Source organism: Rosa chinensis, chromosome 6 (assembly GCF_002994745.2).
Source record: "Rosa chinensis cultivar Old Blush chromosome 6, RchiOBHm-V2, whole genome shotgun sequence".
NCBI lineage: Eukaryota > Viridiplantae > Streptophyta > Magnoliopsida > Rosales > Rosaceae > Rosa > Rosa chinensis.
The window spans coordinates 4,007,388-4,022,428 of record NC_037093.1 but is presented as its reverse complement, the minus strand read 5'-3'; the positions used below and the strand labels follow the sequence as shown (position 1 = coordinate 4,022,428).

Here is a 15,041-nt window from a genome sequence, read left to right as displayed (position 1 = left end):
GGATAGTCGGCGGGTCGGCTGAGTTATGGCCTGCTGGCGGTGGTGTACAGCGCTGCCAAGCATCGGAGGCTCGAAGCTCAGCGGAGGCCTGGTTCAACGGAGGTGGGAAGCCCCGGTTCAGCAGTTGGCTGCTAGCGGTGAAGCTTTGAGTTGCGGTAATGGCCGGCGGAGGAGCTGTTCAGCGGAAGTTGCCCGACGCAGGCCACCTAGCGGTGAAGCTCAGGGGAGCGGAGCTCGCTGACGGAGCTTTGGTTAGCGGTGTACAGTCCAGCGGTGCCCGACCTCGGAGATGTTGTCTGGCGGAGGAAGTTGGGCGGAGCTTGTGGGTCAAGTGAGAGGACGGAGCCTTACTCAGCGGTTGCAGGAGCGTTGCCAGTCGAACCCTGCCTAGCGGTTGTGTCATGCTGGAGTGAACACCACAGTGGAGTTGAGTGAACGACGAAGTTGAAGCCTGGTTGTGTTGTCGTTGACGTTAGTGCTTGACATCATGTGTTAGCAACTTGATGGAGTGTCGCTAATTAAAGTTTGTGTTGATGACCGAGGTAAAGACACCTAGCACTTGATGGGCTGGCGGAAGCTGATGCTGAGCCCCCGGACCTAGCAGAGGGGATTGCTAGCGGTGTACAGTCCAGCGGAGGATTTGGTTTTTTTTTTTTTTTTTGAACACCGCTGGCGTTGTTTGTGAAGCTTTGGCGGTGCCTAGCGGAGGTTTAGCCCCTGGTTGTGGTCGGCGGTAAGGCTTGGCTGGTGGTGGCAGTGAAGCTTGCTGCTCACTTGGAGCTCGGCGGAGGGATTTTGAGCTGAGCGGAGGCTCGATGCTGGTGGAGGTGTGCCGCTGGTGCTTATCCATGGGTGCCGAGAGAAGTCTTCTTTAGTTGGCGTTGACTTGCCCTTGACTGGCATTGACTGGAGTTGACCAGCCCTTTAAGTTGGCGGGGGACCTCATCTTGATTTGGAATTAAGCAATGAGCCCAAGTTGCACATGATGCAAAATTTCGCTTTTTTGTTTTACCGCTAAGATGGGTAGCGGAGGATGTAAGGCTTGATTGAGAATACAAGGCAAGGAAGATCGAGTCCTTCTAGCACCAATGTTAACGTTAAGTGATCCGAGGGATCCCTAGTTAGCTTTAGAGAGAGAGTGAGAGTGACACGAGATGTATAGTGGTTCGTCTCCCCTCTTAGCGGGAAACTACGTCCACTCGAATGTTACACTAGTGTATTGAGCCTTGCGGCCCAAGGGGATTACAAAAGATGTAATGGGATCATGTTAAAGTGGGAGGAGGCATTCCTTTTATAGGTGAAGGAAGCCATCTCCTTTACATTTTCTTAGATGTGGGATGCAAAACCACTATTCTAGTCTTAGAAAGGCCTATTATGGAGGCAATTCGGCAAGGCCGGGAAGGTGGCTTCCCGGCGACGTATTTGGGACTTCTGGATACCGTAGCGTAGCTTGAACATAGGGTTACAAGATGCAAGTAGCGGTTGGGCCTCACCATGGCTTGTGGGTGTCCCAAAGAGGGTGTTACTTATACTTGGTGAGATAGCAAACTAGTCATGCTAGTAGAGGTATCTATAGAGATCTAGATCATAATATAGGTTTTTTGGAATAATTGGCTAATATCTATGTTTTGTTATGTTTTTGTGCTTTGAATTTGGCTTGTATTATGTTTTGGGAAGTTGGTGTGCTTTTAATTTGGCTAATGTCTATGTTTTTTATGTCAGTGTGATTTTAATTTGGTTTGTATTATGTTTATTATGTGCTATGATTTTGAATATAAGTCATTTGTTTTAATAAGAGGAATTTTCAAATACAACTTCCTTATTTCATTAAATTGTCGCTTACATAAATGAAAAACTAGGAATAAGTACAATACAATTACACAACATGCATAATCACCTAATTATTAAAATCATGATCCTCATCCTCTCTAGGAATCCAATTTCTGTTTGAAGGTTCATCATTAGGGTTAGGGTTAGTGGAATCACCCGTAGAGAAAGGTGAAAATTGTGGTTGTGTAGGATATCCCCCGGGGTAAGGTGGTTGCGGATAGTATCCACCAGGGTAAGGGGGTTGTGGGAATCCACCGGTGAAGGGAGGTTGTAGGAATCCATCGGGGCAAGGTGGTTGTGGGTATGCATCAGGGTAAGGAGGTTGTGGGTATGCACCGGGGTAAGGAGGTTGTGGGTATGCACCACCAAATTTTGGTTGTGGGAAGGCACCACCCAAATTGGGTTGCGGATAGTATCCACCCATAGAAGGTGGCGTCTGCTCGTCAAGTTCTTCTTTCTCCGTTATCTTCTTTTGCTTTCTTGACCAATAACGCTTTTTATTTAGCGTCATTTTACTTGTATCAATCTCCATAATACGCTCTTCCCTCTCTTTATTTCGCTCTTCCCTCTCTTTAATTCGCTCTTCCCTCTCTTGTAATAGGATTTACTCTTTTCGCATTTCAATTTGCAAGAGGATACATGCTCGTTGACTTTCCTCTTGGAGACTTCGAGTGAATTCCGCATCGAGTCTTTTCTTGCCCGCGGTTGCCTCTATTTGGTTGTTCGCTATACTCTCGAGTGTGCATGACAAAGGACTTTGATCTTTCGCTGCCTTCTTTCCTTTCGGAATTGCTTCTTTCGCAGCCTTCCTTCCTTGAGGCCTTACATTAGGATCTGCAGTTTCACCTGTAATTACCTCATCTACATCCATGTCCAAGTTGATGGGGGAATTTTCAGCAATTGGTTGTCTGTGCGTTGGTTGACTTCCGACATTTGATGTTCCTCCGGATGTATGGCTAGGGATGTCTTTAAATTGTACAAAGCCCTCCACAACAGCGTAACTATCAAAACTCTGAAAATTGTGTCTTCTTTTCTTCCCTTTTTTCTTCATCCCAGCATGCCACAATTTATGTGCTTCCTCTTGCTACGTAATTAAAAAAAGTAATAAAAAATGCAATTAGTACAAATATAAACGCTATTATAAAGGATAATACAATTTAAACGATATTATAGTTACTACATTATTTATGAAGACATATTTTACTATAATGTATCAACAAATTAAATAATTTATCAACAAATATAAAGGTGATAATTTTAATAAGAAAGTATCTCACCATTTTACAATAAAAATCAATAAGTACAAATATAAATATCGTTGTAATTACATCATTATTTATCAACTAATTATTGTAATTATAACGAAAAATAAATACTAAAATTAAAACGATATTATAATTACTACATACTTTATCAAGTAATATTTTACTATGATGTATCAACAAATTAAATAATTTATCAACAAATATGTCATAATTTTAATAAGAAAGTATCTCACCGTTTTACAATAAAAATCAATAAGTACAAATATAAACATCATTGTAATTACATCATTATTTATCAACTAATTATTGTAATTATAACGAAAAACAAATACTAAAATTAAAACGATATTATAATTACTACATTATTTATCAAGTAATATTTTACTATAATGTATCAACAAATTAAATGACTTATCAACAAATACATACCTCATCAACCGCATTCGAACCGCTCTTGTACCAATTTTTTGCTTGCCTTAATGCACAATGCCACCCAAAGAGTTCAACCTTCAAAATTTTCCACCTTCCTTGCAACGAGGAAGCTGATCAGCTCTGGGGCCAATTTGCGACAAAGTGTCGCCTCACGCGCCTCCATAGGTCGTTTTTTTTTTCTAATTTGTGCCCACAGCCGGATCTTGGCCAACAATTTTCCAAGACTTGCACAATTGAACATCTTCCTCATCCGTCCATCTCCTTTTGTCTTGGATATTATCATCTTCACTTTGATTTTCCTCTTGTCCGGCCACTGGACCTGTGTTTCCCCTTTCTTCAGCCTTATTGGATATAAATAAATTTGGAAGATGAAAGCTATATGAAGAGGAGGAAGCACAAAATTGGGTTACTATGAAAGATAATTTTTTGGGTGTGAGATGTAAAATAAATGGTAGGTATTTATAGAGAAATGTTTGGAATTTTTTTAAAATTATTTTGTTACCGTTTATTAACGTTACATATATATAGTACTAATATAATTTTTTGCCGTTGGATCTGGAAATTAATTGAAACCAAGGGCTGAGATTTCATGACCATTGGGATCATAATTCAAAGCCCTCCAACGGGTCTCTTCCACGTGCTCTTTATTCCGGCCCAATTCATGTCGCTACGCGACAAGCGCGTTGCTTCAGTCGTGTGGGGCCAATTCATGGCGCCACGCTTCAAGCAGCTCTCCTTCAATTCCGAATTTGGCGCGTCTCCTTCTCCCCAGTTTTACTGATGTCGCCCACGTTTCCTTGCGGGGCCGAGCTGGCTGATTTGTTGCCTGGGTCATGGAAATAGTCATGGGTATGACTATTTTCTTGGTTGTAGTCAAGAAGGGTGTGTTTTGCCTAGTCAAGGCACCACCGGTGGAAGATGGATTTTGCTACAGTCGGTCACCACATCAACTTTTTCTTGACTATGACCAGTCAACAGCAAACCAATGGACTTGCTCTTACAATTCTTTGATCTTATGTTAAGTGTTTTGTGGCTGAGAGACATCGTGTGGTTTAGTTTGTTCCAGCAGCACTTCAAGTCTTGGGATATAAGCCTAAGCATCTAGTGTAATCTTTACAGATCATAATAGAAACTAAAAGAGCTACATGATCTGCTCTCTGTTCATCTCTTTATCTTTCCGAAGTTTTCTCATCTACATCTTTCTTCTTTACTTCAATATAGTTCTGGAGAGTCATTGTAGGTGTGAGAGAGAGATTCCAACAGTTTTGTACTGGGTCTGATCAAACTGTCCCAACCTTGAAGCTGCTCACTCCAGTCCCTTCCTTTGTCTGATGACTCCCTAACCGACACCTCTTTCGACCCGGCTTGCCCCCCCCCCCTGTTTCTCAACTCCAATATCATTCACTCCTCACCCTTACCCCGTTTCCATACAGGGGAATCCACTTTTCGACCTTTTCTAGTTTTTCCCTCTATGCCCCCCTGTCTTACTGACAGGAAATCTAGGGAAATCTAGATGGTATGGTTGGGATAAGGCCACGCAATCCACGTTGTAGATCGATGAGGTGTTGTTGATCCCAATGCAATAGGTAACTTCTAGTTTGAACTACTTTATATACATATAGTGATATAACTGATGTATGAGAAGAAAATACTTTGTTTTAATCTCTTTACTTTGAAAATTAATTTTATCATCAAAGACAATAGTGACAATTACGAAATAATTAATTTGTTTCTTTAAACTTACTTTAACCTTAATCCGCCGACTTTTCCGTGCGTTTCCATTCCTAATATCTTGGTTTTGAGGGGTTCCAAACAATAATTAGCTAATTAATCTAAGCTTTACTTCAATAACCAGGTGTTAACAAGTTAATTAATTTCTTGGTCTTAGGGTTCGATAAAGTAGTTGAAAGATAACACGCTAAAGACTTGAAGTCTTGTCATCAAAAAAAAAAAAAAAGACCTGAAGTCTTCGAATTTCGATGGCATAAATAACTAAATAAATGAAGTTGAACGTACATATATAAATGTTTTGGTGACCGGCAGATCGAGTGGAGTAAATTAGAAAGGAGAGTTGCACTGTGAATTTGATGTTTTATTTTATCTATCCATCAGCCAATCTTCATAAACGCGTCTCTTGATTCCTCGCCCGCTTCATATATAAGGAAAGAAAAAAATCCAGAATAACTGAGTCTATTTGTACACATCATATTTCTAAATAGACCCAGCAATAATATTTTATGTCAAACTTTTCCAACTTTATCCTTGTAAATGTGATAAAAGCAAAGGAAAAAAAAAATTGCACTACACGTGGAGTTCCTCAGTCAACCGTCGCCGGTGGCTCATCTTTCCCCTCGTCTCTAGCGGCATTTTCTTCCTCCCTCTGTCTTTCATTCTTCTCTCTCTCTCTCTCTTTCTCTCTCTTCCTACTCTGGTATGCAGCTACATAAGGAAAATTATATTCATGGTTTTGTGTAGTGGTTGATTTGTATGCTATTGTTAATTGAACCCACCATCATTCTCTATTAATTTCTTAACTAGTTTTGCAACTGCAAATTGATTTTTTTACTACCAATTTGACGTGTCTCTGCAGATCTTTTATCACCCTGACAATTGCTTCTTTCATGTAGCCAAACCATTTTATCATCGGCTTTTGTGTCTCTTTTTGGCTTAGTATCACAGTTTCTCTCTGAGCCATTTACATATACATATTACACACACCTCATATAACAAAAACGTAGACCTTTCCCTCTATATATAAAAAACCCATTTCCAACCTCTTTTATCCAACTATTTTGGTCCAATATATACATAATATACCTATCGCTTTTGAGAAAGGTTGGGACACTTGACAAGAATGGCTTCTTTTTGTTCTGCTAGGAGAAGAAGCAGCATTTTCTTCTTGTTTTTCATCTAGGAGCATCCTCCCTCGAAGAAGTTTGCTTGCTGGGTGTATTTTTCCTAGGGGTTTGTGGGTGTATTTTTCAAAAGGGGAAATTTGGAAAGTTTAACACAATATTCTAGGGCTGGGTGTGTTAAGATATTTGCTGGGTACATTTAGTAACACCATTTCCAAATCGATCGGGGAAAATCTGCAACCACTGGTACCTAGCTCGACCTGTCATTGACCAAGACTTGATCGATGAGGGGAGTTACGTGGGACGTAAATCCAGGAGGCTGGAGCTTCACGTACTAAATGTGAATGTTTGATTAAAACCAGAAAGACTTCTGGAAAAAAAAAAATAGAAAGAGAGTGATAGTTTCTGGGTCCAGCGACGAGTAACCCACCGGAAGAAATCATGGAACTTCAAACTCAACTAGCCCCAATCCCACTCCCCTGCTAGCCTCTGGTTCCAGTCAATGAAGACTTGGAGATCAAGAATAGTTTCCATGCCAACATGCATGTGTGATGTATGAGTCACTGTCATTACCAATCGGCAAAAATTTCTCTAGAGCAACGTGGCACGTGTGAATATCTGACACATATGCATAATTATCTTAAGAGGAAGTAAATCTTCATACAGACATTCGTGTGAACTTAATACAGAAATCCATACGAATTTTTGCGACTCCACTTTTAAAATATATTTCACACGGATGAGTGTGTAAATATAATTTTCATGTAGGTATTTATGTGTATTGCAATGTTTTCCACACAGATGTTCACGTGTTTTCCACACAAATGTTTACATGAACATCTGTGTGGACCCCATCTATGTGACTAGTTTTTCTAGTAGTGGACCATATATTTCCGGTTGCTAATTTGGTCCTTTGTATCTCAATAGACCGCACAAAAGTCTCCAAATCATAATTGAAATCCAGGGTATGGCTATATATATTTCTACAAGTTCGTAACTATCTTTTTTGTGCTAGTAATAATGAGATTGTCCTTAAACATAGAGAACTTCCCTTATACGAGTCGGTCAATAGCAGATTTTCCTCCATTAGTACTAATTGATTGCCCTTCTGCAGGATCAATCTTCTTCTAGTGAAATTTGGACATGTTTTGCTGCTATTTGATCCGGATTTATATGATTTGAAGCATATAGATATATTGTTTCTGCTAGCTTCCATTATTACTATTGCTCCATTCTGTTTAATCTCTTAGTGCTGCTCTCCAAGGTAAAAAGAAAATTCGTTAAAATCTTTTTTTTTCTTTTTTTTCTTTTTGAGAAAAAGAGATAACTTCATTCAGATATCAAGGGCCAGAAGGCTCATACATCCAAAACTGTCTTACACCAAACTCATAAATGGTATAAGCTACCAGACAAAGGACAGGCGACCTTCACTATTAACACATTCGCTCAATTATTGAGCCTAAACACAAGAAATAAAACCACCCTACTAACCTCTCATGAAGTAGTAGCCTAGTCGCCTAAAAACCGCAATTGGTGTACAACTAGAGAAACTAAGATGCAAGTAGTAGAAATTCAATTTCTAGTGATAGGCAAAGGAATCTGGAAAGATTAAATCTTTCCTTTGCCCTTGTCTCTAGGGCTAGGACCAGTTTCAGTGCTAGTAGGATAAGTAATCTTCAGGGGAGTACCATCAAACTTCTTGTTTGCACGTTGAGTCTTATTCCTGCTTCCAAGACGCCTACCAGACTTCTTTTTTAGAGTGACCAAAGTGAGGTCGCTATCCTCCTCAATGAGGCCAAGTGCCTCAGCATGGAGTGTTGGAATCTTGCCACCCAAGATTGATTTAAACTTCTTGGGACTAGGATGGCAAGCACCACCACGCTCCTGCTTTTTGGACGGCAAAACAGTATGTTGCTTCTGCGTACCTAGAGTAATAACAATGTCACCAGAAACAGCCAGTTCAGGAACCTCACCTAGACTTTCGTTACTCTCCAAACCGTGCGCCAAAGCAATGTCTGCCACCCCAGTATTGACTACTGTTGGAGCCGGCTCAATGGGAGAAGGAGACTCCAAGGTCTGACGCTCCACACGACAAAAAACAGGACACTTCTTCCTTGGGACGGTCGGGGAAGTAGAGAGAAGGTCTCCCTTATGCTTAGCAGAGAAAGCAAAGGAATTCCTGAGGTCGAAGCTCCTGGAAAGTGTAAAACCCAAGGTGTAGGGCTTACTGCAGTGGGTTCCTTACAAGCAAGTCCAGCATGTGTGATCAGACCACATTGAGTGTGCAGATGCTCGAACTGAAACTGCAACATGGGTTCAACCCCAGTATCTAGGAAGACTTTTCTTTCCAGCAAGATCGGTTTAGATATGTCATGGATGAATAAAACCCTAATCACCCCTTTCTTAAATTCCTTCTTATCATACTCCAAAAAACCGCCCAAAAGGTTGCCAATCAAGGTGAGATTCTCGGGTTCTTCATACAAAGGAGGTATGCCAGAAACCCTAGTCTAGATCCGCAGATGTTTAAACTGAATTTCATGCAGAGGCTTGACTCCATCATACGCTTCAAAACAGACAGGGGCTTGGTCAAAACACCATACTCCCTCTCGAAGAACCTTGTTCCAATCACGTGCAGCAGCGAAAGAGAACAAGAACAGGTCACCAGGTCGCTCTTGATCCCTAAAGTCCTTATCCACCATCCAGGTTCGATTGAAGTGAGACATGAATGCCTTTGGGTAGATGGGTTTCCGAGTCAAAGGTTTTCCAAGGAGAAAAGATTGGGAGGACTTCCGCACTGGACCTCCGCCGATCTTCCCCAGGTTAGGGGCGCGTCCCCCTTCGGCAAGGGCAAGCGAGGCAGCAAAACTCGCCGTTACCTCGTCAATGGATGCCATAGGTAGAGAGAGATAGTAGGTGAAAGGAGGTGGAGAATGGTGAGGGAGGCTAAGAGGTCGTAGGCAACTAGGGTTGAGAGAAAAGATCTCCTAGGGTTTTCTTTAAAAAAAATCTTTCTTTTGAAGTAATTGCAATGGTTTAAAATCTTTCTATTATTTGGTTACTATTAGATCGATTTTGTTGGAAAAAAACAGTAAAACTAAGGAATGATACTCTCATATTTTATCAGATTTTGTTGTTGTTTTTCTTTGTTTATAATTCTGAATTGGGTACTGTTTCAGTTGAGGAATGAGAGGAAGCTTGAAGTTGTGAGGGATGAGAAGTTCTTTTTTCTTTTTTTTTCTTTTTTTCTGGGGACATGGATGAGAAGTCAGTTGAAGAGTTAAGAGGACCTTTTTCGAGGACATAAAAAGAAACCCATTAAGATCATTGCTAGGCAATCCCCAAGTCCATTTTGATTTGGGAGGAGCTACTAAAATGAGACACAATTCATATTAGTTCACATATGAAACCTTTAGTCTGGATTTTATATCTCATTTACCACTGGAAGTTTTAAACTTTTGATGTCAATCATCTATGAATTTAAGAATTTCATTTCTCTTTTGCAGAAACAAATGGATGGACTTAATTTGTACACAAGTGCAGATGGTGTCTCTATTCATCATTTTCATGGGGCAACCTAACTCTCTTGTTTTCTCATACACGTACGTCACAAAAATCTGGTACTTTTACATATCCACATTATTACATTAAATTTTAGGTGTTTGTGATAAAGAAGAGTATCACTTTCCTAGGAAATTTGTACACCAGATTTTGTGGTTGAAGGTTCTCCTTGTGTTTCTGAAAACACACTACTGACATATGTTGTTGAAAATGCAATACCATTTATCAATAGATGCCAAAGTTCTCCTCCTCTTTCTCGTCTCTGCGAACTTCAATTGTTCTAACACTCAGTCATGGATCAAAGCCGGTTACCATCACGCCGGTGATTTCCCTGTTTCTGACATAGATTCCACATTGTTCACTCACCTTATATGTGGTTTTGCCTATATAAACTCTTCCACTTACCAGCTGTTAATCAACTCCTCCACCCAACAAGAATTCTCCACTTTCACAAATGTTGTCAAGCGCAAAAACCCAAAAGTCTCAACCTTGCTATCCATCCGGGGTGGCAGAGAAGACTATTCAGTGTTGTTTTCTCTGCTGAACCAGTCTTCTCACCGGAGATCTTTCATTGAATCTTCAATAACGACAGCTAGACTTTATAAGTTTGATGGGCTAGACCTTTCTAGGGTTGTGCCAAGAACAAGCATGCACACCGCATCTTTGGGAACAATTCTAAATGAGTGGCGTGCTGCGGTGGATTCTGAAGCAGGAAAGTCAGGAAAGTCAGGTTTGCTCTTGACAATGGCACTTTATCATCATATGCAGGTTATGGACACCGTGACTGATCCGATTGACTCAATTAGGAAGAACTTGAATTGGGTTCATCTTGTGGCATATGATTACTATCTTCCTAAAGAGGAAAACTTCACACACCCTCATGCTGCTTTATATGACCCAATATCAAATGGGACTAACACGAATAGTCGTGTTAAGGACTTGATAAGCAGAGGACTACCGGCTAGCAAGCTGGTTTTAGGCTTGCCTTACCATGGTTATGGTTGGACTCTTGTGAATCCCAACGACTATAATGTTGGTGCAGCGGCATCAGGTCCTGTTTTTACCAAAGACGGGTCCATGTCCTATAAGTTCATCAAATGGTTCATTAAGCAGAAATATGGATCTGATGCAGTTCCTATGTACAATGACACTTATGTGGTGAATTACTGCACAATTTGGTCAAGCTGGATTGATTTTGATGATGTAGAGGCTATCAGCGCGAAAGTTTCTTATGCTAAGAAGATGGGGCTTCTTGGCTACAATGTGTTTCAAGTTGGCAATGATGACAATTGGGTGCTCTCTAGGGCAGCAGGTAGGTTGATATTAGCTTACCGGTATTGAGCATGATTAATTTTGATAAGAAAATAGGTCACCACCATGTTTACCTTGACAGCTCAAGAGGAAGGAGGTCAACAGAAGAAGAAACGGTTACTGGTGATTGTTCTGGTCACAATTGCTATGATTATTGTCCTACTGGGAACAATGATGTGTTACCAAAAAAGGAGAGTACTCGAGTCAATTGGTAATCTTCTTAGACCGTGAATATATATATGTATTTATATGTTGAATCACTGTTATTTTTTATGTTTGTTCTGTGGCTAAACGTTGGGCACAAAAAAAAAAATTCTAATCTGTTCTTTGTTCTTTTTTTGCTTAGAGATTATAGACAACATTAAAAGATCAGTTTACAGGCTATTGAATATAGTTCCTAGTACAGATAATTTTGACAGCAATGCTCCTAATCTGCAAGTATTCAGTTATACAACAATCAAAGCGGCTACAAATAACTTTTCGAGTCAGAATAAGCTTGGAGAGGGTGGCTTTGGACCTGTATACAAGGTAGCATCAATGACAATCATTATCTAAATTTTGAAATGCAATGCAGAATCTTTACTTCATATTACTGTCTAAAGATGGTGAAGGAGAGTGCTAATAATTGGTGTGGTTTTTCTAGGGTACATTAAGGAAGGGTCAGCAAATAGCAGTTAAAAGACTTTCGAAAACTTCAAACCAAGGCCTTGAAGAGTTTCAAAATGAGGTTACGCTTACTGCAACACTACACCATGTGAATCTGGTTAGAGTTCTGGGATATTGCTCCAAGAGGGAAGAAAAGATGCTGATATATGAGTACATGCCAAACAAAAGCTTGGATCACTACCTCTTTGGTATCTACATTCTCCTTTGATTTGAATCACATTCCATTATTTCTATAGCTTAAAAAGGCATAATCAGCGCTTCCATACAAGGTCCAAAGGCGAAGTGACACTCATATAAGCTTGAAAGAAGCCTGCTAAGACCAATTTAAGCTCATTTTAACAATTTGATATGTGTGAACCACTCTGCTCAACATTGTGTACATGACTAATTTATTGTGGTTGGTATTCCACCTTCATACAGATCCAAGTAGTTGTAATCTTTTGGATTGGGAGCAACGTGTCCACATCATTGAAGGGATAATTCAAGGGCTTCTATATCTCCAAGAATACTCAAACTCTACAATAATTCACCGTGATCTGAAATCAAATAACATTCTGTTAGATGATGAGATGAACCCAAAAATATCAGATTTTGGTCTAGCCAGAGCTTTCAGAAAGAATGAACATGAGGCAAATACTGATCGCATTGTAGGAACATAGTAAGTGAAATTGCTCTTCACATTTTCAGTAGATATGCTTCATAGTTAGTATTGATCACAGACTCACAGGTTTTTATATGAAATGCAGTGGCTATGTTCCCCCTGAATATGTAAGAAGAGGCATTTATTCAATGAAATACGATGTTTACAGCTTCGGTGTTCTGCTTCTGCAAATCATAAGTGGCAAGAGAAGTTCATGTTTGTATGGCTTTGATGGAAATTTAAACATTCTAGAACACGTAAGTTGATAATTACCAAAGCTTTCTGAGTTTTGCATTTTATATGCAAGAGTTGCATAACATTAACTCGGACTATTTCAGGCATATGAATTGTGGAAAGAAGGCCGAGGCATGGATTTCATAGGTCCAACCCTTGATGATTCGACTTCGTCTTGCAAGCTCTTAAGATGCATGGCGGTAGCCTTATTATGTGTCCAAGAAAATCCAGTAGATAGACCATCCATGCTGGAGGTTTCTTCGATGCTCAAGAGCGAAAGTGCAGTCGTCATTAGTCCTAAAAAGCCTGCTTTCTCAGTTAAGAAGGATGAAGATGAGGATCATATGTACAAAGAAATCTATTCAGTCAATGATGCAACAATGTCCGAAATTGTGCCCCGATGACAATTCTTTCTGAAACATAACATGTAAAGGTATATGTATAGTAATTTCTTCTGTTACAATGTTACATCTATAACCGATTTCCTTGTTTAACATCTCTTTCTTTCTTTCCATTTCACAACCAAATGTTAATAAATACAAATCTTTATAAATCAACTACATGCAGCAAACTAAGAGACGGTTAGAAAATAAAAGTACAAAAAAAAAAGAGAGAAACCCTAGCGACTATTCTGTCACTCTAGTCTCTGTCATTGTGCTAGCGCCTGTCCGGCTATGCCCCGGCACGTGTTGGGTGCGGCCGGACGGGTAATTGAGGCTGTGTTTCAGGCTTGGAGGAGGAGATCCGGGGATATCCTACTCTCTCTCTCTCTCTCTCTCTCTCTCTCTCTCTCTCTCTCTCTCTCTCTCTCTCTCTCTCTCTCTCTCTCTCTCTCTCTCTCTCTCTCTCTCTCTCTCTCTCTCTCTCTCTCTCTCTCTCTCTCTCTCTCTCTCTCTCTCGGTGGAAGGAGTAGTTGAGCCGTGGCTGCGAATTGGGATCGGGGTGGACTCGAGGCTCTGCCGGGGAGTAGTGGCGTCTGGTGATGGTTGAAATTCGGCAGGCCATTTCGATGGAATGGTTCAAATGTTGCTTGACTGGTTGTCGGCGGTGATCGAACTGCCGATTTGGTTATGGCGCAGAGTTCAGGGTGCGGCCTGGTGTGGGATAGGGATGGTGTTCGATGGCATTTCTCGCTGGTGGGTCAGGCGGCAACGATGTCCTTTTCTGTCCGACATCAGTGGTGGAGACGGGGTGGAGGCGAGAAAGGCTGGTCTAGGCCGGGAAGGGTTGGGGACGGCCACCTTCTGGGTTTGCTTTTCTGGGCTTTGGCACTGGCTGTGGGCCTATTATGGGCTGAAGTTTTGGGTTGGGGTTTTTTGGGCCCTGCCTTTTATTTAGTTTTTCTTTAGTTTTGTTTTTTCAATAATTCCCTATTGTCAGGGATAGTCTAGGCACTTTTGTGCATCTATTTTTGTAGCATTTGATCTTGGTCTTGTCGACTTAATTCTCAGTGTCTCTAGTTGTACACCAATTGAGGTCTCTAGGCGACTAGATTCATTGGTTTCAGAGTTAGGTTGGGAGGGCCAGGTTTCTTCTATTTTCTAGCCCCTCCGGTGTAGTACCAAAGAGGGATCCCGCTATGTCTATGATGTATTCAATGTCAAATGAGTGACCTAGTTCTAAGTACCACTGTAGGTACTAACACATCTTCTTGTATGTTTTATGTCAGCGGAAGGGTATGTAAGGGCCATTCTGGCTTTTGATCAATATATTGGTTTTTGCCATCTTTAAAAAAAACTACATGTAGCAAACTATATATGAAACCAAAAATGGGTGCTTGTTCAATATTGTTAGATAGGAACAAACGTAACGCACTACCGCACCAATAATATCCTATTCTTCAACAGTTCACAATAACATATACGGCAGGTTGAATGGGTCGGCAGAGGTACGGAAAAATCTCCATTATTGAGAATGTTGCAAGTCACAAAATCTAGGGTGCCCATTTATTAGGACAATACTTCGCTGGGCAGCCCTTCCTAACCAAGAGTGGCATGTCTAACTATCGGTCCAACACGTGTTCTTTTTTTTTTTTTTGTGTGTCTTTTGTTCTCCTTCTCCTCTTCCTCTTCTCCACTCCTATTAGAGGTGGCAAACGGGCGGTCCGGCCGACCCAGCCGATTTTAAGCGGGCCTAGTCGTGCTCCGTGCCGTGCTTGGGCCGGCCTATTTATTATCGTGCCGATCCATAAACTTAAACATTAAGCCCGGTCCGGCCCATGGCCCGAGCCCATATCGTGCCGGGCCGTGC

The 15,041-nt window shown here is 40.9% G+C and overlaps 1 protein-coding gene across 3 annotated transcripts; it reads left to right on the top strand.

Annotated features, from left to right (window-relative positions):
- Nucleotides 1-4,589: 4,589 nt before the first annotated feature.
- On the top strand, nt 4,590-13,285 carry LOC112173614 (cysteine-rich receptor-like protein kinase 7). 3 transcript variants are annotated; one of them, XM_024311297.2, is made up of 8 exons: nt 4,590-5,113; nt 9,886-11,252; nt 11,334-11,462; nt 11,658-11,779; nt 11,895-12,105; nt 12,338-12,575; nt 12,664-12,814; nt 12,896-13,285. In XM_024311297.2, exons 2-8 carry the CDS (start codon nt 10,139-10,141, stop codon nt 13,193-13,195), a joined length of 2,265 nt encoding a protein of 754 aa, XP_024167065.1. In that variant the 5' UTR covers nt 4,590-5,113; nt 9,886-10,138; the 3' UTR covers nt 13,196-13,285. The 3 variants fall into 3 exon arrangements, with proteins under 3 accessions (XP_024167065.1, XP_024167064.1, XP_024167063.1); XM_024311296.2 differs by having other exon boundaries at nt 11,607-11,779; XM_024311295.2 differs by having other exon boundaries at nt 11,598-11,779.
- The last annotated feature ends 1,756 nt before the right edge of the window (nt 13,286-15,041 follow it).

Bases quoted from the DNA above. Each gene is read 5' to 3' on its own strand.
- LOC112173614 (XM_024311295.2), top strand. From the start codon at position 10,139: ATGTTGTTGAAAATGCAATACCATTTATCAATAGATGCCAAAGTTCTC. The intron at 11,253-11,333 runs GTAGGTTGATAT...TTACCTTGACAG, and splicing joins GGTGCTCTCTAGGGCAGCAG to CTCAAGAGGAAGGAGGTCAA. The intron at 12,106-12,337 runs GTATCTACATTC...ACCTTCATACAG, and splicing joins CTTGGATCACTACCTCTTTG to ATCCAAGTAGTTGTAATCTT.